Below are 26,842 nucleotides of genomic sequence, written 5' to 3' on the forward strand. Positions count from 1 at the left end.
TTTTCTGGATTTTTGGGAGGAGATTGGAGCTTTAGCTTTAATTTCTACATTTCTATAACTGTTTATTTCACACCAACATAATGAATTGTTCTGCATCTGTGAGAGTGTGGGCGGGCTTTTGATAATCGCGCCTCTACTTCCTGCTCTCTACTGCGCAACTCCGGTCTTGAGATCGCTACTTGTGCGGACCTACGAAAGCTTCAACTCTGGTCAGCGGAAGTCAATGAAGTCGCGTCGTCCATATTTTTTTTACGGCCTATGGTTGTAGCCTAAAGCTTTCAGCGCATTGGATTGATGTAATTGGCAGACGTGATGTGCTGCAAATTCAAACGAGAACCAATCAAAAGCATCCAAATAGCATCGCTTTAAATAGCGAGGCATCGTGCACGTCAAAAACAGACAAAGCAACAAATTAATATTATTCAACATATCCTAGCTTTTTACAGAAAATATTCAGATGTAACCCCGATTACTGTTACATTTATTTTGTAATTCAATTACATAATCTATTTACTCCCCAACACTGCTTAAAGCTCACTCTAAATCAGGGGTCTCAAACTCGCTGCCCTCAAGTGATATTTTGTGGCCCCCTACTTATGGAAGCAGAAAAGTCTCGTTAATAACTCAAGATGCACACATGTGTAGCCAATTTCACATGCATGAAACCAAATTCACGTTTGCAAAATAAAATTATACATTCATAAAATACATTTCACAGAACACAATTCGTAGATTTACAACTGTACACAAAAACTTTCGAATGTTGAAAATGTACAAGTTCATCCTGTAATGTGAATGTGCAAATCGTCATTCACGCGTGAATTGCCTTGGATTTGTGTGTGTGTGTTTTTGAGACTTTCCTGGCAGCGCTCTCCTCCCACCCGGATCAGTCGAACGCTTTAGCCAATCAGATTTAATCTTATCAATCGGCCAATCATAACCGCGTGAGGGCGGGCCCACCTGGGTGTTACGTCATCAGCGTTCAACCACAGTTAGAGATCATGGCTGAGCAGCAGAGCTGTGTGCATCGGTTAATTTCTGTGTTTACTGAAACTAAGAAGTTAGAGATCAGTTGAAGTGATAGTTTATTAACTGCTGGTGAAAATAAACATTTATTTTAAGTATTGATGGATTCTTATGTTTACTTCATAAAGAATTATGCATATGCATACCATACACATGTAGGCTTTTAGATTCATAAACTCCATAGAAAGCATAACAATGGTTTGAAAGATGAGAGATGGTGTATATAAATAAACGATTATGAAAAATATAACGTTTTTGGATATTTTTCACGTGGTCTTGTACTATTATTTAACCTGGAAAGAGCAGTCACAACAGTGTGTTTGTACCTGCATGTCATGTCCACCACACATTCAACTGATGATAATAATCTATGGAATGAAGTGCATATTGGAGACCGTGTGCGTTTCATCTATGCTTTGTTTTAAGCTGCATATATATGCAGTTTTATTGTTTAAGATTTCCAAGACAGGTGATGTATGAAGTTGCAGAGACAACCAGTACCTTGACCTTACCATTCCTACTGTAATTCTTTCAAAACACTCATGTTGAAATCCATCCATTTTGACTGTTGTTTCAACAGGATTCATAAAATTTCAACTTATTAAACGTTCTTGTTTTATGTTAAGGATTCAAAGACATTTGCTACAGTTGATGAGTTATACGTTTTATTAATTTAAAAGTTTATTAATCCTTTGGGAATAAAACCTATATGAAATGACTTGGCCATGATAAAAGAGTTCACCCAAAAATGAAAATGTTGTCCATTTAGTCACCCTCAAGTTGTTCCAAACCTGTATGAGTTTCTTTGTTCTGCTGAACACAAAATAATATGTTGAGAAGAATGTTTGTAACCATGCAGATCTCAGTCCCCTTTGACTAAAATAGTAGGGAGAAAAATAATATCATAGTCAATGGCTGCCGAGATCTGCTTTGCTACAAACATTCTCCCAAATATCTTCCTTTGTGTTCAGCAGAACAAAGAAACTCATACAGGTTTGGAACAACTTGAGCGTGACTAAATGATGAACTGACAATCTCAAGTATGAAGAAGCACAACATGTAGTACAGAGAAACAAACATCTTCTATAGTTGTGAGATTGGATGACTAACAGTTTGAAGCGGGGTTACAAGTTCTTCAGTCACGGGGCACTGGAAGCACAATGTCATTGCATGGCTGGTCAGGGATTTTGGTAGTGTTCCAGTCAGTGTTTTCTTTTCTTCTAAAGAAGATAGATGTTTATGGCCAAATGATACATTTAAGTGCAATACATCAGGTGAAAGTTAACAAATGAAATGTGTTCAATCTAGTCATCACTAGACCTTTCTCTGTCAGAACACATCTTAAAGCAGTCAGCAGCACAAGAGGTGCAGACAGAGGAAGAGCAGGAAGCATGAGATGAAGTGATGGTTAAATAATTGAATATAGTTTACTGAGTAATCTTAGTTGCATGATGTTAATTGCATCTCTATGATCAGTACGTCTTTGTCTAAAAACGGCTTTTTTTGCCAGGCAAAGTAAAGTCATTAAAAACCTTGAGATGACAATACAGAACATGAAAGTACATGTGTAGTAAATAGATTAAGACGTATACAAAGTGTAAAAGAGAATAAAGAAACATGACTGCTATCTAGATGTCACGCCAAAGGTGTTTAATCCTGAAAAATACAGGGGCACAAGTGTGTAATAATAATTTAACACTGTATAATGTTGCACAAATGGCTTAATATCTTCATCACTAAACAATGAGTGCTCATAAAAATATTTTTCACTATGTAAAAAACAAATCTCGATGAGACCAGTGCTAAGTGGGAGCTATTGGCCACCCAGATGATCGCTTGCAGTCATTTGCGTGATTGTAACAGAGAGAGCTGTCTGAGGGGCTCTGTATCTGCAGCTAAAATACAACAAAACAAGCATCATTTCCTCTTCATATGGGACATCTGATTACCACAGCAGTTGCTTACATCTGTTCATATTTAATAAACTATCACTTCAACTGATCTCTAACTTCTTAGTTTCAGTAAACACAGAAATGAACCGATCAACCTGCACACAGCTCTGCTGCTCAGCCATGATCTCGAACTGTGGTTGAACGCTGATGACGTAACACCCAGGTGGGCCCGCCCTCACGCGGTTATGATTGGCCGATTGATAAGGTTAAATCTGATTGGCTAAAGCGTTCGACTGATCCGGGTGGGAGGAGAGCGCTGCCAGGAAAGTCTCAAAAACACACACACACACAAATCCAAGGCAATTCACGCGTGAATGATGATTTGCACATTCACATTACAGGATGAACTTGTACATTTTCAACATTGAAAAGTTTTTGTGCACAGTTGTAAATCTACGGATTGTGTTTTGCATTTGTGAAATGTATTTTAAGAATGTATAATTTTATTTTTGCGCACGTGAATTTGGTTTCATGCATGTGAAATTGGCTACACATGTGTGCATCTTGTTTTTTTGCGTGAGTCTAATCTGTCGAGTCTAATAGTGTTAGTGCGGCCCGCGCGTTGTTCTGAAAAGCACCTTTTTGCTGAGTCGTTGCGTGTGCCGCGCTTGCTGCCTCCTTTGTGTGTGTGTGCGTGAGAGAGAGAGTTGGCTCGCCCCTCCCTCATGCAGTATAATTGGTTGACACCGCGTGATTGACAGGAACAGAATGTGAGGCTGATTGAGATGTCCAATCATATCAAAGTAGGCGGGGTTTACGCTCTCTTTGGGCTCGTGCAGTCTTCACACACAGACGAGCGCGTCAATCTATCGCTTAATGCCGCTGCGGAGAGAGACTCTAGTCTTTCCGGTGAAATCACAAACCAAAATGCACACAAACGTGTCCAAGCTCTTAATATACAATCACTGATGATCATCTTTGATTTTAATGAAGAAAAAAAAACCTATATGAGAGCGAATTCGAACCCGGAACCTTTGCCACGGTTTACAAAATTTCTACCACTAGACCACTAGGGAACTCAAATATTGACAGCGAATAAACGTATTTATTCACTCATGCGAAGAATCTCGGGACTAATAATATATTTGACACAAATTAATGCAAATATTATTTGCAAATAGAACTAATATTAGACCTAGAATTTCGTTCACTGTTCTGTTTGATCTGGTTACGGCCTTGCTTTGAATTAGTCTATTATTTGAAATAAAATTAAAATCATTCATCATTACATAATGATTTAATTTCTATAGACTATATTTAAAAAAATTGAGTTGGCAAGAGAAGCCTTGTTCTGAAGAAGCGTTCATGTTCAGAAGGAAAGTTCAAATTCAGAGGAACAGTTCATGTTCAGAAGAAACATTCATGTTGAAGAACTGTTAATAATAAAGATTGAGAAGATTATATCAGTTGTGTTCCTTTTTTTCTGAAATACTTGAAACACTTTTTGTGAAATACTTGATGCGGCCCAGCCTGACCCAGAGTCTACCTCCAGCGCCCCAGGTAAATTGAGTTTGAGACCCCTGCTCTAAATACTCAGATACCACTGCAAAAACCATTAGCCTAACTAATAAAGTTAAAACATTATTAAAGTGCACAGTCAGTAAAAAGAACAAATACACTAATTACAAACATAGATAAATACAATATAACAAAGTGACAAATAAAGTAAGGACTAACTGTATTCATTTCGGGTACATAAATGTAATAATTAAACATAAAATAACACTAGGTTCACTATATAAATTTAATATAATTAATTTTGACATGCTTACACAACAGCAGGTATTTATAGGCTGCTGTCATTTTAAGAGCTAATGCACGGATCTGATATAATGATACACATCTGATTTCTTTCTCAATTCTCCAAATTCACTGAAGACAACCGACTGTGTTTACGAGAATACTTGCCGGGACTGTTTTTTTGACAATTTTGTGTGTGTGTGTGTGTCCATCCAAGTGCATGGAGACATGAAAGAGGAATCAATTCTGAAACGCACCTTTCTCTCTCTCTCTCTGAGTGTGTGTATGCTTTGGGTGTGTGCGGCTGTGCTTGGATGTATTTTAAGCCGGGTGTAAACTGTACGAGGCAGGCGTTTTTTTTTTCCTCTCGGGAGAAATCACGTGAAAATTGGTAAACCTCATATGGACACACACACATAAATAGACTCTCTAGTTGGAATTTATGTGGTGTTCTCTGCTTTTCACCAAATCATCTGCACACTTCTCTTTTTATTTTCTTGCTTTTTTCTATCCGAAGCTATAGCAGCGACATCGAAAGCTCCAGTCGAAAGTTCATGCGATTGCCACCGTCGTGCCGTGTACCAGCTTTACAGATCAAATTAATGAAGTAAATAATTGATGTTGTTTACAACGGAACTGAATCGACACTGAACTGACTTGAGCTGAACAACAGCCGAAAAACATCATCATCTTCCTGTTTCATCATCACTGCTTTGAAACAATCTTGTTTTGTATAAAGCGCGATATAAATAAAGGTGACTTGACTTGACCAGCACATTCCCCGGGCGTCACAGCAAAATGTCTGACCACTGCTCCGGGTGTGTGTGTGTCCATGGTTTGCAGAGTGTGTGTGTGTGTGTTTACTACTTCTAATGTGTATGCACTAACTTTGACGGGTTAAATGCAGAGGACAAATTCTGAGTATGGGTTACCATACTTGGCTTTCACTTTCACTTATGTGGAGGAGCTAGTACTTCCCAGAAAGAGCTATTGCTTTAGGCCTCTTGACAGCCTCCCTGACCAGTTTTTTCCTTTATGTTTTCATCCATTTTAAAAGGATGACAAGTTCTTTACAATGACACGGTTACATGGAAAAACTAATCCCTTGGAAATGTTTTGTAGCCATCACCTGAGCGAGACCTTTCCAAAACAAGATCCCGTTGATGCTTCATAAGATCCTTGAATTCATTTAATTTGGAGTTAATCAGTCACTTCAAATTAATGAATTATATTTTTTTTTACATAAGGTGCAAAAGTTCTGATATGATTTCTCTTTGTTTCATTTTTACATCACAAAAAAAACAGCAGTTTTAACAGGGGTGTGTATATACACACTGTATACGGTAAGCCCCCAAATGAAGGTCATTTAAAAACATTGTGGCAGATGAGTAAATCATTAAATATAGACATTATAAGAATTGTCTTTAAATGTCAATTATTCACACTAAAGTAACATGTTTAATTGGAAACCATGGTAATCTAGAGGTCCATTATTTCCGTGTCAGAACACGAGGGGGTAAAACAGTAAACAGTTCTTTTTAGTACACAATAGCAAAAGTAATCTCAGGGCACAATCTCCGGGATAACCAAGCCAAAACAGATCCAACCTGTCGTGCTTTAACCGAACAAACCTGTCTACTAATCACTGACTGCTAGTCATAAGAGGAGGACAAAAACACAACAAAATTCTCTGACGAGATCTCCAAGTTTTGAATAACATTCTTTAACCAGTGGAGACACAGTAAATTAGTTTTTGGTTTGTTTACGGAGGGAAAAGTAGCTCATTTCCTGGAGTCTACATGGACAAAAGAGTAGACAGTACAGAACCACAGAATTATTTTAATTCAGTCTGTAATTGCTATAAAGTTTGTGCAACTGCAAAAACGATCACAACCAGTGCACAGGGTCCAAAGGTAAACTTCCTAATGCTAGCAAAAACTGCCATTGAGTGTGAAAGTTGGCCTAATGCATGGTCTGACATATGCAACAAGAATGAATATAATAAAGGAGATTTATGGACATCATATAAGGAATCAAAACCCTTTTTTCAGTCCTGCATTGCCAAACGACTCCAGAAATGAGTGTAGCAATACATTACTGACGTTTATGCACCGAAACTAAAAATGAGGAACAAAATCGTGATGGGTGAACATTTTCATGAGAAGTGGCATTTCACATCGAGACGCACCGATATGTGAAAATGAAAAGGGCATTGATTATGCAAATCAAAGGAAAGTCAGCCAATATTGCAAAGACATCACCACCAGTCTTAAACTTTCCAAAAACAGCACATCAAATGACCTAGAAAGTGTTTAAATGGAGTTTGAGCTGAATTCATTGCAGAAATTTGTTGCGTAGGAGAAGTTGAAAGAAGAACAAGAATTTTGTGCTGCAAGAATTATAAAGACGGAAATGAGCAATCAAACATACCTGCTCGTGGATGATTTCAGAAAGCTCTTTAACCATGCTTTTGAAGTTAGCCTTTAGTCCCTCATGATACTCATACTGATCCTCCTTGATGAGTCTCTCATTGATGTCCAGAGCCATGCTGCATGCACTGACAAATTGCCTACAACACATATAACCCAAACATTTAGGCATAACAGAAAAAGGAGCAAATAATAGTGTGTGTGTGCACCCTAAAGTGCTATTTCTAGCGAGTAGTTAACTGCAAAAGCTTCAGATGATTTCGTTTGACATCATTTTATGGGGGGAAAATTGACTTGTTTTGCAAACACAAACAGTGTTTTTCAAAAAACTACAACTGTCATACAAATGTCATCAGGAGTGCTATGGCAACAAATTCCTGAACCATTTCCAAGAATGAGATGCGCTGGTATGATAACAGATACATTCCTGCAACACGGCAAGATGATACATGCTGCTGAATAAAAGGGACTGCAGTTCGTTGCTACTGGGTCAAGGCTTCCATGAACTTCAGCGTACCCTATTTTTAGAAACCGTACTACTCTTTTGAATCTAAAGTTCTTGAGAAAAAGCGTAAAAACTTTACCAGATGTAACAATTATGTTTTATAACCAGGCAAAAGTGAAAAGTGTCACTAAAAACAAACCAAATTAATATCAAGCTCACTGATAAGAGAATTATGGATAATATTTGTATATCTCTGTATCCAAATTCAGAAAACCTGTATCTATAGGGCCTTGTTTACATCTAGTATTAAAAAGTGTTTTTGTAAATCCGATCACAAGTGAGTGACGCTAAATACAGGTATAAACGCATTTATAAACAACGTTATGAGTCGAAAAACACATTTGACCAGATTTTTTTTCATAGTGCAAATGCTCATGTGGTCGAATGTGTTCAAAGAGCTAAGAAAAACTGCCTACTCTCCGCCTACTGACCTAATGCATAAACATTATGGGAAGTGCGAAAGATCTGAAAAGCCCACAAATTCCTCTCAAAGAAATCAGGTGGTGGAAAGTGGAAAAAAGAGACGGATTAAAACACCAGGTGTCGACCAAAATGCATCTTAATACCAGGTGTAAACAATGTTGGCGTTGCACAATTTCCTTGTAATAGTTGTTTTAGTTTCTTGTTAACAAACCATGTCTTTTCCTTGTTATGTACCCACTATTATTTGTTCCCTTTCTAAGTTCAACAAAAACAGCAGAGGGAATAGCGCATATACCTGAATATTTCCTTGAGCTCCTTCACTTTCTTATTGGATTGGCCGGATTTGGATTCATCCAGGAATGCTCGGGCATAGGCCATCGGTCCCGCGTTCACCTATAAGCCCAAAAATTAGATATCAGATGCATGATATGATTGTGTGTCAAAACATTATCAATGAGGAGCTGGTAAGCGACTGGGACTGCGTGCACAAGAATATTCTGATGTTACTCAGAAAGTAGTCATACTAGAATCATAGGTAAAAAAAAAAATGCAAAAATGTTTGTTACATTTAATTTGTTTCCCTGTTACAGGGCAACAGGAATTTTGTTTTGCATGTAATTAACTTAATTGGCATTCTGTCATCTTAAAGGCGCAGTAAGTGATTTCTGAGAAACACTGTTGATATTTGCACGCAATGCAAGAGTGGATGTCTCCCAGTGGCACGCACAAGGGTGGGGGGAAGTTGGGCTGAGCCTCTTTCCCTGTAATCGTAAAAGTGCCCTTTTCGATCGTACCGGAACGCAATTTCTACCGAGGGGTATCTCCAGAACTGGAAAGCTTTTCTAATATTAACGCGGGTCCTAAAGCTCTTGCCTGATCATAGCTCTTCTTTTCCCAGTGATATTCCTCTGAGCTTTTCTCTTTTGTAATGTCTCTCAGCCATCTCTCTTTCTACAGTCTTTCTTCAAATCTCCCTCCTGCTCACTCTCTCCTCCCCCATCATGAGTGGATACGCCCCCTACAGCTGATTGGCTCACTCACTCCCACCACATCATGAGTGGACACGCCTCCTACAGCTGATTGGCTCACTCACTCCCACCCCATCATGAATGGACACGCCCCCTACTGCTGATTGGCTCACTCTCTCTCCCACCCCATTATGAGTGGACGCCCCCTACAGCTGATTGGCTCACTCTCTCTCCCACCCCATTATGAGTGGACGCCCCCTACAGCTGATTGGCTCACTCACTCCCACCCCATCATGAGTGGACATGATGGGGTGGGAGAGTGGGAGAGTGGGCTGCCTCAAGTCGAACAAGCCTTCACTCTCTTCTCCTCCATCATGAGTGGACACGCTCCCTACTGCTGATTGGCTCACTCTCTTCTCCTCCATCATGAGTGGACACGCCCCCTACTGCTGATTGGCTCACTCTCTTCTCCTCCATCATGAGTGGACACGCTCCCTACTGCTGATTGGCTCACTCTCTTCTCCTCCATCATGAGTGGACACGCCCCCCTCTCCCATCATGAGTGGCGACGCCCCCTACTGCTGATTGGCTCACTCTCTTCTCCTCCATCATGAGTGGACACGCCCCCTACTGCTGATTGGCTCACTCTCTTCTCCTCCATCATGAGTGGACACGCTCCCTACTGCTGATTGGCTCACTCTCTTCTCCTCCATCATGAGTGGACACGCTCCCTACTGCTGATTGGCTCACTCTCTTCTCCTCCATCATGAGTGGACACGCTCCCTACTGCTGATTGGCTCACTCTCTTCTCCTCCATCATGAGTGGACACGCTCCCTACTGCTGATTGGCTCACTCTCTTCTCCTCCATCATGAGTGGACACGCTCCCTACTGCTGATTGGCTCACTCTCTTCTCCTCCATCATGAGTGGACACGCCCCCCTCTCCCATCATGAGTGGCGACGCCCCCTACTGCTGATTGGCTCACTCTCTTCTCCTCCATCATGAGTGGACACGCCCCCTACTGCTGATTGGCTCACTCTCTTCTCCTCCATCATGAGTGGACACACCCCCTACTGCTGATTGGCTTAAAGTGTGTCGTGCAGCTCGGTCCCATCCACTTTCAACAGCACTTCTCGGAAATTGCTTACTGCACCTTTAATCAACACGTTTGTGTCGCATTATAACGAGCCGTTTTGTTGTCATGTATCATGTAATGTATTGTTATCATGGTAACACAGAGGTGTATAACAAAGGTTTTTGGGTGCTACAATTGAAGCAATTGAAGAACTAAGAAGAAATATTTTGGAGCGATATTCTCCATGATTGTTAATTGTAATATTATTTTCACGATAACTTAATGATAACATATTTCCCACCCAATTCTCATTGTAGAGGCACAATGCAAAAACATCTCATTTTCATTGTTATGATGGGCAAAAAGCTGTAATGCTTTGTAATGCAATGTTTTTTATTATTTAAATCAGTTTAAATTCAAGGCAGTATAACAAATACTACCATGATGTATAAACACATTGTAGATAATATATCCTTTTTTCCACAAAGATTCATGAGATGTAGAATAAGGAGAATTTTGTGGGAAATGTTCACCCTCAAGTCATCCTAGGTGAGTATGACATTCTTCTTTAAGACGAATACAATCAGAGTTATAATAAAAAAATATATAGACTTAATATTATTAATTATTAATTTGAAACTGTCATAAATACTATCAAGTAAAGTTCCTGCCGATCACCTTCCGTGGAAAGTGTTGAAAGTGCCTTCTCGCAATTCAAGATGCGTACGTGACGTCTGACGAGCGTACCTGGTCGCGTTAGTCTTTCAATCGGCAGAGGCACTTTCAACACTTTTTCCATATATTGAACAGGGAAGGCGATCGGCCAAAACTTTACTTTATAAAGTTTTAAATATGGATATTTCTCTTACACAAACGCATCGATTCGCTTCAGAAGGCCTTTATTAACCCCCGGAGCCGTGTGGAGCACGTTATTTGACGGACAGATGCACTTTTTATGGACTTCAAAAACAGAGCAACTATTACTGCTATTATAATGCTTGGAAGAGCCAGGACATTTTTAATATAACCCAGATTTTATTCGTCTGAAAGAAGAAAGTCACACACACTTAGATGACTTGAGGGTGAGTAAACCATGGGCTAATTTTCATTTTTGGGTGAACTATCCCTTTAAGTGTCATGAAAAAAAATGTCCAGAGGCGGACAGTAGAGAAGTATTTTTTGCTGTGCTTACATAAATTTTTCAAGTGTCTATACTATATCTGAGTGTTTTTCTTTGGAAAACTTTTACTTCACAACATTCCAAAGCATAATGTCATACTGCACTACTTTCCATATTGAATATCATTAAAATACATAAAATTTTTTAGTACTGTATACTTTTACTCAAGTAAAAGTAATTCAAAGTTTTACTTGAGTACAAGTAAGAAAGTACTACATTTTTAATGTAATTAACTATTAACTGTAAAAAAACAACAACTTTTATTTATAAAATGTAGTGCAGTAAAAAGTATGACATTTATATATTTTGCTTTTTGTCACATGCAAAAAAAAACTTGATGTTTCCCATGTTAATATATTTTAAAATGTAATTCCTGTGATGTCAAAGCATCATTACTCCAGTCTTCAGTGTCACATGATCCTTCAGAAATCATTCTAATATGCTTTTGAATAGGAGTGTAAATAGTATGAAGGCTAAAAGCACCCAGAGTCTGTAATGCATACGAGTACCTGCACACTAACACAGCCTTGGAGTTTGAGTTGAAGCGTGATCATGTTAACCTCCTGATTAGAGCAGAGCTTAGCGAGTTCAGCACTCCTCTCTTTCATCTCATCTATTGCCACATCGATCGGCTTCAGCTCAAAGTGCTTCTCTCCCTCCACCTCGATGCGTTTCTTTACATAGGGAAATGTGCTGGCCGCTGCAGGCGCAAAAAACAAACACGCACACAGTCAACAAAAGAATATGCTTTTGAACCTGAACACAGACAAACAACCTTACTCAAACAAAAGATAGTAATCATCATCTAATAGCGCTAATCTAACAGATCTAATAACTAACTGTCAGACGGAGGCATTGAGTTCACAGCTAGACACGCACCTGTTGTTGTCATTATTGATTGATGCATGACAACTACTGAGTAAAGAGTTGTAAGTGATAGATCGCTCAACAACAGTTTTCCCACAAGTGCGTGCCAGTTTGAAGAATAGGCTAGCTTTGGCGCATGTTTTTTCCATTAAATATTTACACTGATGTTATGCAGTATTAAATACATGCCATTTTCTTCAGGTTATGAAGCTGGATGATGCCACTAGCATATAAACAATGAATTTTAGGGTAATATACACACTGCAAAGTTTCAGGAGTTTCTAGTAATGGGAAGTTCGGATCATTTTACTGCCTCGGATCTTTGAATCTCGTTCATCAAAATGAACAAATCTTTTTTCGAGTTATTTCGTTTATTTCAGCAGAATATAATTAAAATGTTACATGTTAATAGCCAAATTCCCCAACACATTAAAATGTTACATATAATGGCCAAATCCCCCAACACATCAACTTACTTGAGATCTGGATCCCGAGTTGATCACATTTAGCAAAAGAAAACAAAAATGCAAAGACCAGGCCAAATTATGAGAAACAGAAACGATTGCTATTCAGACACATCGCAATGATGCGGTCTTCATTTAGGCTATGCAGTCAGTTTACCTCACCTCCCGATCTGAGTCGTTCGTTCGTCCCGTGAGCTATGCAGTCTGTAGTACCGGATACAGAATTGATTAGTTCACGCCTCGAGTCTCGGGTTCGAGTTGTTCGATCTTTTGTCAAAGCAGAGGAAGGGGAGGTAACCTTTCCTGTTATGACGTCATAACAGGAAAGGTTACCTCCCCTTCCTCTGCTTTGCCCGCCCGGAGCATTCCGAGAAAATGGATTCAGTTTATGTCAGCACAGGCTTTACAAACAGACTTTACGAAATGGATTCGACCGCGACAAACAGTGAGTAACAGTGTTCATTAATGCCTGATCTGTGATCAGTGATTTCTGATGTGTAGCTAATCATTCAAGTTCACCCAGACTTTCTTTCTAGATCGTTTAATGATCGCCGTCTTGATGCCCTAAGCATAATGCATCAGTGAATCAAGACAGTGACTAAAACGATCGCTTCTGTTAGTAGCATGAAACAAATCTGTTTTTTAAGTGATTAAACTACAGAGAACGACCAAAGAACACTCTTTATAATGTCCGGAGCTGTCAATCACACGTCGCGAGTGTCTCTGCACACTTACTGCCGTTATAATGAATGATGCTGTTATGCAGCACAGCGAAGCTCTTACTGTATTCATGTCGACGTCGTGTTTGCTGTTAGTTGTGGTGAAAGCATTTTGTGAGAGAAAACGCGTTGCAATGACAAGATCACTGCATTCACGTGATCAACAGACTGTCTGTCTACTCAATGCTCATCACTGCAGCCTTTCATGTAATAGGAATCGATCATAAAATAATGCTATAATCGACACTTTGACGATTCGTTCATCTCGACGGCTGTAATGGTACATTACATGCGTTACTAAGTTCGTAGAATAAGGTGGAAGAAGACAGAGTCGACGTGACTGGGACTGTTTATTCAGAACTCTCAGCTACAAATAAGCTCGCGCTAACAGCACAGCACTCTCAACAACTCAATAAAACTTCCTCGCTAAACCACGCCCCCTCCGCAACATAATCTAACACTCATTTCAAATGCAAAGATGTCAGCCAATCACAACAGTGGGCGTTTTCACTGAAGTCTCACAGCAGACACGCCCCTTGAAACAGGACATTCAGCCAGAGGGGTAATAACAGTATAGAAAAAATGCCTTTTATTTCTAAATTATGAAATTTTTTGATGTAAAAATCACTATACTAACAATATAAGTACACCTCAGAAAACATTATAAAATAATAGAAAAATGCCATGCCATGGGAACTTTAAGGAAAAGAACCATCCTGACAGAAATTCTAATATTATTATAAAGTGTAATAAATAAAAAAAGCTACAATTTGAGACCAGAAACGCATCATGTAACTGTAAGAGTTAAAATGACTAAGCTTGTTTGTAATGAAGTTTGGGAATTATTAACTAATTCTGTATCCAATACAGCTGTCATGTCACGTGACAAAAGAACGAACGACTCAGAAGAGGCAGACCCGAAGACTCGAGAGATGAACTAATCATTTCTGTCTCCGGTATACAGACACCATTGCCTTTCCTAACGAATGACTCGAAACGTGAACTAATCAATTCTGTTTCCTTTACAGAACATTGGGTGTTGCGCATGCGTGGTCAACACAAAATGAACGGATCACTCTCTGAGACACTTCGTTGTTACCGAGTCATATTAAAGATTTGTTCAAAATGAACCGACCCATCACTAGGAATTTCACAAATGCATTTAAATGTGAGAGCAAATACCCTAAATTATCATTCCAGCAAAGTTTTTGTGTTTTGCAATCTTAACTAAACCACCACTGACAGAGGAACTGTGTTTGTTTATGCTCAGAAGGCTGACACATATTTAAATATGGCATTAACAACTTGTTGGTCAGTGCGGTTCTGTACGCTCCTTTAAATGTCTGAACTGTGTTTGAACATGACAGGATTAAATAAAGCAATAAGCCTGTGATGCCCTGGTTTATAGCAAGTTTAGAATAGCTAAGGGACGTTGTTAGCCCCTAAGCTGTTCTAAATTCACTGTAAACCAATGCTTCACAGGCTTATTGCTTTTATAAAATGGTTATAATAATAATAATAATACTGTATAGCCACGGCCCTTTTCAGCACTGCGCTCGTTGTGTTCTGTCTTCCAGTTTGTATTTCCACAGCATGAAGGTAAGATCTTACGGATTTATGAATGAACCGCTCGTTTTAAAACCCCCTCGTCCCTTGGTCTACTGACATTTGTTATGACATCTGCTTCAAACTTAAGTAAATCCAAATACTGATGTAATGATGTCACAGCAAGGCTCAACCAATCAGAATCAAGGACCGGAACTATCCGCTTTATAAGTGTAGGTTCACCTATTTTCAACCTGCTTTGTATTGTTATAGTATCGGTAGTAAATTAACAATGTTACTCGTTCTCCGTGTTACATGAACCTTTTATTCGTCATCAAAAGTCTTTTGACAGCTCCATGGCTTTCGTGAAAACTACAGATTGTACTTCTGCATTTTTGTATTTCTGCCCACGGACAGTCGGATCAACAGAGGGTTATTAACAGAACAGTTATTGAAGGGGAGGGTTATCATTGAAAATTGTATCGTACTTTTCTAGCATTATGGTAAAAATACTATGCCAACAGCCTTCGTTGTTGTACGCGACAGCATTTTGCATTGACAAATTGAAACTGAGGAGGCTATAAATATGATGTACTGGGAGTAATGCCAGATCTTCTGCTGTCTGTGTGCTGCAAGCTTACTGGTAAGTATCGTCCGCCGTTTACACTGTTCCTCAACCCCTCCTTGTTTCTTTCCTGTTAGCGTGAATGGGGTCTCAAAAACAAAGCGCTGGATGTTGTGGCACTTCTCGAAGTCTGTCTTCCTCTCCACCAGTTCTTTCTCATCAAAGTAGGGCTTGACATACGTGACCTGAATGTAGGCCAGTTTTGGGTCCAGATCTTTCTGGTTGACCTGTGGGCGAAAGAAAAAAGTGAATGTGTGGTTTATTTAAAGAAAAAGTTAATATGTGGTTTATTTAAAGAAAGCGAGTTGCTAGATGGTAGTTTTACTTTGAAATGGGTAAAATGATAATCCGTTTCCAAATGTTAAACACTCAAAAATATGCAAAGACTGGAAGCTAGATGAGCCTCCGAATGTTTGTTCTTAGCATAAACAACTCTTTCCTGAATGATGACTCAGACGTGCAGCCGTTCATGGTCATTTAATCTCAACACAGGGAGCAGCAGAGTGAAAGATAAACTTTATGACTTCTTACTTTGTTGGAGTCCTGGATGATTTTCACATTCTCTGCTCCAAACTTATCTCCGTAGAGGCTTGTGAGGCGATGGGAAATTTCAGGAAGCTTTGTGAGCTTTGGCTCTTTGTAGACGTATTCTTTTCCATCCTCTTCTTCAAAGAAGCCCTGAAGGCCACAAAAATAATTTTAGATGCATGATTAACACGTTGCTCCTGCTGTATTATTGTGCTGTGTTATTCTGATACATCTATTTTGGTTATGTTTACATGCACTAATGTTCAAAAGTTTGGGGTCAGTTAAGCCGTGTTTCCACCACGGGAACTTTCCCCAAGAACTTTTCCCCTTTCCCTAGGGACTTTGGGGTGGTACTCGGTGTGTTTCAACCGCAGGAATCAGGGTCCTAAATAAAGATCCGGGTAAAGATTTCCCCCTCAAAACGGCCCTGCTTGCGAGGTAGTACTTTTTTAAAGGTCAGGAACTTTTGGGGGTGGGACTTGGCCGCTGATTGGTTGAGCTCACGCAGCATTTTATTTCAACCTTAAAGTCTGTTGCGGTGCGTGCAGTAAGAGTAGTTTGCTATTCAAATCAACAATGGAGTTTAAAAAATATTAACTATGGACCGACGACGAGGTTCAGGCTTTATTATGTTTATTTGCGGAAGACGAAATCCAGTGGGCTTTGGAAAGTCGTGCGCAATCCTACGTCACCTGACTAATCTTCATGGTACTTTAGACCGTGATGGAAATGCAGACAGCAACAGGTCTAGGGGAAAAAAAAGAGTTCCTGGAAAAAAAAGGTTCCTGGGACAAATTGTTTTAGATGTTTTTTTCTTAAAGAAACTTTTATTTAACAAGGATGCATTAAATAAAAAAAGATGACCGTAAAGACTTTACATAAAACTTAAACTTTTTCTATTTTAACTCTTTCCCTGCCAGCATAAAAAAAAAAAAATTGTCAGCGACTGTAAGCATTTTTGATCATTTTCACAATTTTCATGGCCCCCAAAATATTCTGTTGTATGAATATCGTTTAAAGTTTTATTCTAGCTTCATGCATTCTTTTTTTTACCAACACTTGAATGTGGGTAATTCTCATAAAAAGGCAACATTTTGAGCGAAAAGCTGAGAAAAAACTATTTTTTGTCATAGACTATATCCAGATCGGTTTCAGAAAGATGATCAAAACACAGATGAAGAAGATCGAGTCCATCAACACAGATCGAGTCCATTTGCACAGTCCTATAGCTCGTCCTGGGATGACATTTCATTCAGTAACATTAGGTAGTTTTGATTTACATGCCGTTTAATGTTGATGATGGTGCTTACATATGCTATCGCTTGTTTCTGCATCTTTCTCATCTGTGTTTTGATCAGGAGATTTAGTACTCTTTCAGAACGGAAATTTGCGTCAATGGTGGGGAAAGAGTTAAATAAATGCTTTTCTTTTCTTTTTGAGTTTCCACAAAAATCCTGGCTGTTTAAAACAATAATAAAAAGAAGAAGGAATATTCTTGAACATCAAATCAGTATATTAGAATGATTTCTGAAGGATCATGTGACTGAAGACTGGAGTAATGATGCTGAAAATTCAGCTTCGCATCACAGGAATAAATTACATTTTAAAATATATTTAACTTGTAATATGTTTTCTAAATATTACTGTTTTTACTGTATGTTCGATCAAATAAATGCAGCCTTGGTGGGCATAAGAGACATGAAAAAAGTGAACAGTAGTGTAAAACTTTGTTTCATGTGATAACACATATTTCAGCTGTCAGTTTATTAATATAATGTCTAGACTCTAAAGTGGATAATATTAGCTGTGCAAGCGATACACAATATCAATGGTTTACACGGAGAGATGTCATTTTGGGAAGTGGTAGCAAAAAGCAAGTTAAATCTAGACAAGCATAAACTTGTGGTATGAACTAACCTGTCCATAAAAGGCGACTCTAAAGTAAGACCCCAGCAGACGTCGGCCAGACTGCATCACCTCTAATATCTTTGCATACGCTCGCTGCAGTGTGTCATACAATCTCCTCAGTTTCTGTTGGAGAAACAGAGAAATAACAGTTATGTTAGAGAACATGTATTTTTTTTCCAGCTTTTTTGCCTGAAACTGTTTACTTTGGATTGCTTATGAATTGTGAAAGCATAATGCAAATAAATGTAACTGACTGCTTTAATTTATTATCACAATTACTGACAGGAAAAAAGAGAAAGATGAGGAACAAGAGCAGGAAATGAAAAGTCTGATGTGATGAGTTAACCACTGGGCCACGACTGCAACTGTGTCATCTTTGTGTGTGTAAACTTCAATAAGGATGCTGATGTCTTTGTTAGCAGAGCAGAGGTACATAATCTAACGTCTCCTGCAAACAGTTTTCCTCAGAACCGACCCTTTATTAGAGCAAAAGTAAATTAGCTTATGCAAAAAAAGAGCAGTGCGCATGTTCTTTCAACATGTTGTCAAATAAATCTTCCTGTCAGACTTTGTGGTGCCATCTATTCAAACATCTAGGAGACGGTGACTTGGAAAAAAGTGTCAAAACAATTTGTCAATATAATAATACTATATTCATACATAGGTGTCATTTAATAATAATAAAAAAGGATATGGAAAATCATACGGAGGAAATGGAATCAAATTAAATACAAACACTTCAAATAATTAAAACCAGTTTAAATAATGACCAGTGAAGTGTTAAAAGTTTATTTGCACAAGGCAATGGTAGAAAAGAAACAAAGGTTTTAATATTTGCTCATGTGTGTTAGCATTACATCCCCGGACCATATTTGATTTGATTTAACACATGTGAAGTCAGATCATTTAAAGACAATTCTGTCATTAATTACTCACCCTCATGTCATTCCAAACCCGTAAGACTTTCTTCATCTTCGGAACACAAATTTTCCTCCATTTACAGCTACGCAACTACTGCTTTGACGCTTCAAAAAGTTCATAAAGAGATTGTAAAACTAATCGAATTGAGCGGTTTAGTTCAAATTTTGTGAAGAGACTCGATCTCTTTTGTAAGGCCCGCCCAATTGTCCCAATGAAGGCTTACGATTCGCGGGTGAAGGTCTCTAGTGCGTTTGGTCTTTTCAGCTGGGCAAAGGGATTTAATTCCAATTTGGTTTTATCTGACTCCCTTTTATCATGACCTCGAATCTAGGTTAGAATGCCAATTCATTATTGACCATTTATCGACACATTTGATTATTCTTTACTCTTATTGAAATCATTCATTAGGTTCTCAGTGTCGCACAGGGTCCTCGCACCGGCCGTTATGCGGGCCCACGATCACAAATTCGCCAGTCTGATCATTAACCAGAGGTTATGGCTAAAGTGATTTAACCATGCTTACTATTGTTAAAAAGTACCCATGTAGCCCCCTACAATCGCCTATATAACAACTTAGTTAAAGCTGAAACAGTAACCAGAGGTTATGGCCAGTACCAATAGTATTTTCTCTGGCCCCCTATAGTGAATGCGACTGCATAAAAACTTAGTTAAAGTCGAGCAGTTAGTCAGAAATCTAGAATCTCGCCAGATGTGCCTCATGCTCCATACAACCCGAGATCTAGTATGTACTTAACCCTGGTCCCAGATTTGCAGTAACAAAGGATTCATCAATGCACTGAAATCAATAATTTCAGAGTTAGCCAGAATAAATCCAAATGTAGCAATTTATTATTAGTCAGGTAAATGTATAACGCCAATTACATAATTAATTAAATAATCCATACATAACATAAAATGCTCTGAAGTAAAGCATAAAATATGGATACCTGACTTTATAACGTTGAGTATCTAGGAGACACTCTCAGACCAAGACAGAAAACTCTTTCAAATGGAAACGTGTTAACCATGGGAATTAGCATTAATTAAGTCCTGTAGACCTGTATTGAGGACAGGAGGTAGAGAACATTTGGCCTAAGACACACCCATCACTCAATAAGCAAAATATCTCTAAACTCTTAAAACCTTTATTACCGTTTGGGGATGAGACCTTTGTACCAGTCGCACTGAGACATTTCAAATGATACTAAACATGTTTAATACGTGTTCACATTAAACCATATAGATTTTGGGTGAATTCTGGAGGAGGGATGGGGGAAGAGGCAGTGAAAGGAAAGGCATGTAAATTAAGGTCATTCTTAGATGATTAACTCAGCGTGACGTTGTCTCGGATGGGGATTTCTTTGTTTTCTCAGAGAGTCTCGTTCCTCAATCAGACAGCCCGGCATTTGCTAGTTTTTCCAGCCTTACACTTTATATGATGAACAAATTGAATTAAGGCTTTTATTCACATAAACATTCATCAACTAGGAAACGGAAGCTCAAGCATGTTCGCTTGATGTGCAAGAACCAATGAGGTTCATTCTCGTGTTACGCATCACGTTTGAGCTTCAGCAAGAACCAATGAGGTTCATTCTCGTGTTACGCATCACGTTTGAGCTTCAGCAAGAACCAATGAGGTTCATTCTCGTGTTACGCATCACGTTTGAGTTTCAGCGAGAACCAATGAGGTTTGTTTTCGCGTGTCAAGCAGGTTCAGTTGAGCTTCTGTTTTTGTTGGCTGATCAATATGTGAATAAAAGCCTAAATTCAATCAAGAAGAATCAAATCATCATATAAAGCGATTGAGTCTCTTCAGAAAATTTGGACTAAACCGCTCAATTGATTCGTTTTACGATCTGTTTATGAACTTTTTGAAGCGTCAAAGTGGTGTGTAGACTGTCAATTGAGGAACCGAAAGCTCTTAGATTTCATCAAAAAGATCTTCATTTGTGTTCCAAAGATGAAAGAAAGTCTTACAGGTTTAGAACGACATTATGACAGTAAATTATAACAGAATTTTATTATTTGAGTGAACTAACCCTATAATGGAGTGAAATAACTAAACATGGTGAGATTTGTATGCATGTCTGTTTTGCTTTGGAAGCACTGACAAACACCACACATACACCCCTTTTTTAACAAAATGTAAAAATCCTTTTCATTTGTGAAGTGAAGTCATCCTGTACTGTAGCCACTGTTTAGAAAGCCATTCACAAACACACTCTTCTACATGGAAACTTTCTCACAGTGCCAGCACTGTTATGAGAAGTTCGACCTTTCCAGAAGTCTGGCCTTTGTTTAAAACTGTTCCCTCTTTCAAAATAGGCTTGCTTAAGCAGTTTTTTCCCCCAGCAGAGCCCACTCTTCAGTATCTATGCTGAATATTCTGGGGGTTTTCCTTTAATGTGCTTTTTTTCATACTTTTCCTCATTTAACTGAGAAGTGAAAGATCGAGGCTCTGTTCATACTGACAATGCCCTCACCTTCCACACAAACATCTGACTGAGCAACTTCAGTCCTATCACGTCTGTGTGTATGCTTTCTAAGAATGTAGTTATTGAGTAAAGAGCTTCTGTCTAGTAGGAAAACTATTCAGGTCAAATGAAAGAGTTGAGCTACTGGCAATTGTAGAAGGAAAATGAGTACATTTCTTTAAGCTGCATAGCACCAATGCAACCTGTTTCTTACCTCAAACTCGTGCCGTTTCTCGTAAACGGGAATGATGAGTCTTGCAATGTGTGTTATGAGTTCAAACCTCTCAGCTTTCCATAGACTCTCCACACACACCTCCAAATGATCAACCAGGACATCCTGTCACAGAAGTACAGCTGAAGTTTCACAAATGTAACGTGTTCCTCAAACATATTCGTTGTGCTAGCATGATCAGTCTGTTTTTTTGCATTGATAAAACTCCCCCATCGTTGTTTACCTCAGTGTAGTACACATCTTGCATTCCTACATCTTCTTTCATAGCTCCTTCTTCATCAATGTTCTGGGTGATTCTCTTAAAAGCTGCCAGTCCACTCGGGAACAGCTCTGAAACAATAAGACAGCAGAATACGTGTCACTATACTAAGAAAAGATTAGCAAAAACTTATATATATATATATATACATACACACACACACACACTGTCCAGACAAAAAAAGAGCCACAGTTTGTATTTAAATTGGCAAATGCTTAAGAGTATAATGATTGGATGATTATTGCAGTGATTATGATGTTTCTAGCATGTTATATGTTTGCCAACAGTTTTTCTAACACTAATTGATGGAGTGTGTAGCTTTTAATTTCTTAAACAACCGTGTAGGAAGACACATCATGGCCATATTCCAGGATGACAATGTCAAGATTCATCAGGATTGTGAAAAAATGGGAGGGAGCACGAAGAATCATTTTCACACATGAATTGGCAGTACAAGATCTGGACCAAAATTGATGCACCTCTTGATGGAAATCACAACATTTATTAATAATTTGTTTTTATTATAGCTACACACTCCCTCAATTAGGGTTAGAAGAACTGAGTATGTACGTAAACTCGCTGTCTCACTTCCCAATTTTCTCAACTGTTCCGACCAGACTTAACCAAAAATAAATAAAATCTTAACCAAAAAATAAAAACAAGGATAATTAAAACGGTTGTAATAATCACTGCAGTAATGAGAGCCATAGACTCTTAAGCATTTGCCTATTTAAATCCAAAGAGGGAAATGTCAAATGGTGACAGAAAATTGAAGAAGTGAATTGAAGAAGAAACCATTTCATTCTTACTTTAAGAGTATGAAAAGTTAATTCTGGCAAAAACTTGATAGTATACAGTCAGAAACGTGTAATATGACGCTTTTATTAACAGAAATAAGAACATTAACCCAGGGATTAGGAGTGTAACAGTGTTAAACATAGGATTAATTGTAAACCCTGGATAAATTATGAGCAGTGTGAAACGTGAAGCAAGATAACCAGGGTTTAGAACGACCCAGCATTAACAATTTCAGGTGTGACTGGTTTATCATTTACAGTAAACCCAATAAACGTATTGTGAATTGTTGTGCTTAAAAAGTGTGCTTATGCTTCTAAATGCCACTTTTTAAAATCAAATTGAATGACATTCACACATTTTTATATCATCAAGCTTTTTGTCTCAAGTGTACAAATACAGTTTAGGCTCGCTGTACATAAGCTAATGCAATATTAAAGATTACTCATGAAAAGATGATTAGGATTACAAAATAATTGCATCACTTATGCCAACACATGACTTCTGGGAAACATACAGCAGTCTTTTCAACAATGCCATTTTTATCTCTGGTTTCGAAGCATGTACATTTGTGGATTTATCTGCAACATTCTTTTAGTTTTGCATTGGCACAAAACTCTGAATTGCTAGCAGTTAATGATACATTTACTATTTAATTGGTAAAAAACCTCACAAAACATTAAATATTGTAATTTTGTTTAAAATATAAAAAGGAAAAGAAAAAACTAAACAGGTTTACTCTGTTATCCACAATAGCTCCACTACTTGAGACACATTGTTTGAGACTTTGCATTGCCATTTGCATTGTGCACCACAAATTTGGACTAAGACAGTAAAGTGTTTGTCCAAGCAGGTGCCTTATTTGCATTGGGAAAATGAGGGAAATTACATGAGCCACAGGTATTTATTGTTTTTGTTTTTTGTCCATCTATAAATAAAAAGCGTGGGAAAGAAAGTAACCTTATAATATGAGATCAGACATTCTGATTTTAATAATTCAGCAATCAGTGTAAAATAAAGTAAATGTAGTTTTTTTAGGACAAATTTTTAGGACACCATGTAATTTAAGGAAGAAGGAATATGATTCAAAGAAATAAACATGAAACCTTTGTTGACAGTAAAGAAACCTTTGCAAACTTACTTTTCCTGTGCAAATACTCTGCCACCAATGCAGCAACATGAACATTGCACATAGCAGCCTGTGAAAATACAAGAGCAGAGCAAATCAGGTTCACAGAACTAAGTAAACAAATCTCATATATAATGCACAGAACTTAAGCTCATCGATCTGTAGGCTTCCGGCCACCTATTCGTATGCGCATTTTGGAATATCGAATAATAAAAACGAAAAAATCTTTACGGAAAGGCCAAGATGCGCATAAATTCTAAAAATGAGCATAAATCTATAAATCCCTGCACAACAAAAAAACTCACGTGACTTAGCCTCAACAGTGGATGTGATTGGATAACTTGACTAACCAGTGGATAGCATCGCTTAAATGTTGGTTTGATCATTCTGAAACGCCTGAGCCAAAGTCTGTCATCCGAATGATTTGGTTTAATTCCCTCCCAGAAGTGTCTGACATGATTGGTCACAAACACCAGCATCCGATCGCAAGATAACATGACAGCGTTTATTGCGTTTCGTCTGCAAAGTCATTTACGATGGAGGAAAAAGAGCCACAGTTCCTTCCCCGCTTGCATCAACTTCCATTTTTATTATAGATATTTTGTGCCAATTTTCTCAAGAAGTGACGATTTTGTTCTCTTGAAGACATGGGATGGAAACGCTGCTTTATTCACGAATATTTAATGCAATATTCAAATTTTGCGCATAAGTTAAATTCGCAACTGTAAATGGAAACAGCTAATGTCAACTGATTTTACTATACCATCCAGAAAGCGTTCAAAAAGCAATACATTGTGTTCAGTACAAAATTAGGCCTTTAAAGCACATTGGCCCTCATTTATCAAAAGTGCGTACACCAAATTTCCAGCGTACACCTGGCGTACACCCAAAACCACGGTGACTTTGAGATTTATCAATATGGACGTTGGCGTACGGCACGCTCAAATCCTACGCCAGCTCAGGAGGTGGTGTACGCACGTTTTGAGTTAGTGCGAAAATGCGCAGAAAAACAATTCCTAACACCACAAAACATGACAAAGATATGCTATTTTATGACCCACTGTAAAAAAACAACAACTAAAGCCCTATTCACACGGGATAAGTACGCTATTATCTGGGGACCTCGTGTGATTTAGAAATTACTCCCCCACATCTGAATTTTGCGTGGCGCATTCGCACGGGATAAGCAGTGATTTTACTCAAATTTACTGACTTATCTCCCGGATATGATGTAAACACTTGAAAAAAAATTTTCGTTATAGATATAGCTGTATGAAATTATAAACAGTCGTATCGATATCATTTTGATTGTTTTATAGTAATACAAATAATTTCGTTCAGTTAGAGAACATATGCAATTAAAAACAATTTACGACGGAAGATTCAGTTTCAAAGCTAAATGTAAAAGTGCCCATTTAAGCGAGTTGTCATCGTACTGTTCTGTTTTTGTGTTTTTCATTAAGAATAATATTAAACACACCATTCAAGCAATTTACTCCCAAATTGGTGCTCATTCTAAACTGAAAGTAATTCGCGCGGCCGCACATGAATTCATAACGGTACGCATTATATGCAGCCTAGCTCCATTCTTCGTGAAAGATAAAGATAGAAATGCGCACAGGACACAAAAACCTTGCAAAAATGATATACGATCCGCCTAATCCCGGCCAAATCACAGAGATGCCGATTCGCACGGGACTAATGTTATCACGGGACCTCGGTGTTTGGCGAAATATGGTAGGTCATTTGCGGGGGAATATTTACTCTACATATTACAGACATGGCCGATTCGCACGGGATTAAGATCACAGACATTCTCTGGAATTATTACAAATCACCAGAGGTCCCCACATATACTAATCCCGTGCGAATAGGGATATAGTAATTATAAACTTCAGTGTTTATTTTTGTGCAACATGGACTTCAATGTTTAATTTGTGTGACTTTACCAAAGCATTTGATTTGTAGGCATATGTCTTCCTCCAGTTGCCTGTGCGCTTTACCTGACGTTTCAGGGTTAGACTGGGACTGAAAATAATTCAGACTGACAAAATAATAAGAATGACATTCTTCTTCTTTTAAATAATAATAAAATAAATAATAATAACGACATTCTTCTTCTAAATAACAATAAGCGTCATTAATAATACAACTCATAATAATAATAAGAAGAATCTTACAAATTGTCATGCAATTATATTAATGTGAATGAATGGTACTCCACATCACATCATCATCATCACTATTGTACATCCCAATACATGTGACGTGATACGAAATTAAATGCTAATTATTTCAAAACACGTGCTGTAAAATAATGAATTGTGATAGGTAATTTCTCATCCAAAAAGCTATTTAAACTGGATTTCCACCGTACACCTTTTTGTGGGCACCTTTAATCCCACTCTTTAAACTCCCAAATAAAACAATTTTGTTTTTTTTCCACTTCCCAGGTAATGGTCTCGATCTCCACGTCAGAGAAGTTTCGCTTCTTTGCCGTCTTCCGTGTGTCCATGGCGTAAAATGAGGGCGTGGGGGAGGCAGAGACTTGAATATATAGGGGCGTGTTATTCTAATGACGATCGTTTTCAGCCGCAGCATTTATCAAGGGCAGGTTTTGCGTACGCCGGGATTTCAGAGGTGCGCACAGCTTCATAAATCAGGCGGTGAAAGGAGTGTAAGCATAATCTTACGCCAACATATACGCCCGTTTCTACGCAAGATTGATAAATGAGGGCCATTGTCACCACTATGTTCAGTTTAGCTTAAATTTCATTTTCATGGACTCTTATTATTTTCTCGCGTCTATGTGGATTAACTGAGTTTACTTTGTTTTAATAAACATGCATCTACCTGAATCTTCTTAATTATCATTGGACTTAAACGTGACACACACATGGTATGTAGTAAATGTATATGGTTTCACTTTCTTTTCTTTTTTTACAGTATGTGTACTTACAGTGTACTTACTTAAGAAAGTACTGGGTAATATAAGGTAAGTACATAGGTTAGGGTTAGGTTTAGGGATAGGTTCAGGGCAGGGCAGGGCTGGATTGGTAATTGGGCATACTGGGCAT

General features: G+C 38.3%; 1 protein-coding gene across 2 annotated transcripts in view; it reads right to left on the reverse strand.

Moving 5' to 3' along the window:
• dock11 (dedicator of cytokinesis 11) overlaps nucleotides 1–26,842 on the reverse strand; it is a 136,430-nt gene that overhangs the window by 5,731 nt on the left and 103,857 nt on the right. For both annotated transcript variants that reach the window (XM_079841962.1, XM_079841961.1), the window contains 9 exons: nucleotides 23,778–23,835; nucleotides 21,806–21,912; nucleotides 21,565–21,687; nucleotides 17,965–18,078; nucleotides 16,051–16,197; nucleotides 15,536–15,746; nucleotides 11,809–11,999; nucleotides 8,371–8,468; nucleotides 7,149–7,287 (listed from right to left, as the gene is read on the reverse strand). In XM_079841962.1, coding sequence (XP_079698088.1) covers nucleotides 7,149–7,287; nucleotides 8,371–8,468; nucleotides 11,809–11,999; nucleotides 15,536–15,746; nucleotides 16,051–16,197; nucleotides 17,965–18,078; nucleotides 21,565–21,687; nucleotides 21,806–21,912; nucleotides 23,778–23,835 — 1,188 coding nt within the window. The remainder of the gene's footprint in view (nucleotides 1–7,148; nucleotides 7,288–8,370; nucleotides 8,469–11,808; nucleotides 12,000–15,535; nucleotides 15,747–16,050; nucleotides 16,198–17,964; nucleotides 18,079–21,564; nucleotides 21,688–21,805; nucleotides 21,913–23,777; nucleotides 23,836–26,842) is intronic.

The sequence above is a fragment of the Gobio gobio genome (assembly GCF_949357685.1).
Source record: "Gobio gobio genome assembly, chromosome: 2".
NCBI classification, from domain to species: domain Eukaryota; kingdom Metazoa; phylum Chordata; class Actinopteri; order Cypriniformes; family Gobionidae; genus Gobio; species Gobio gobio.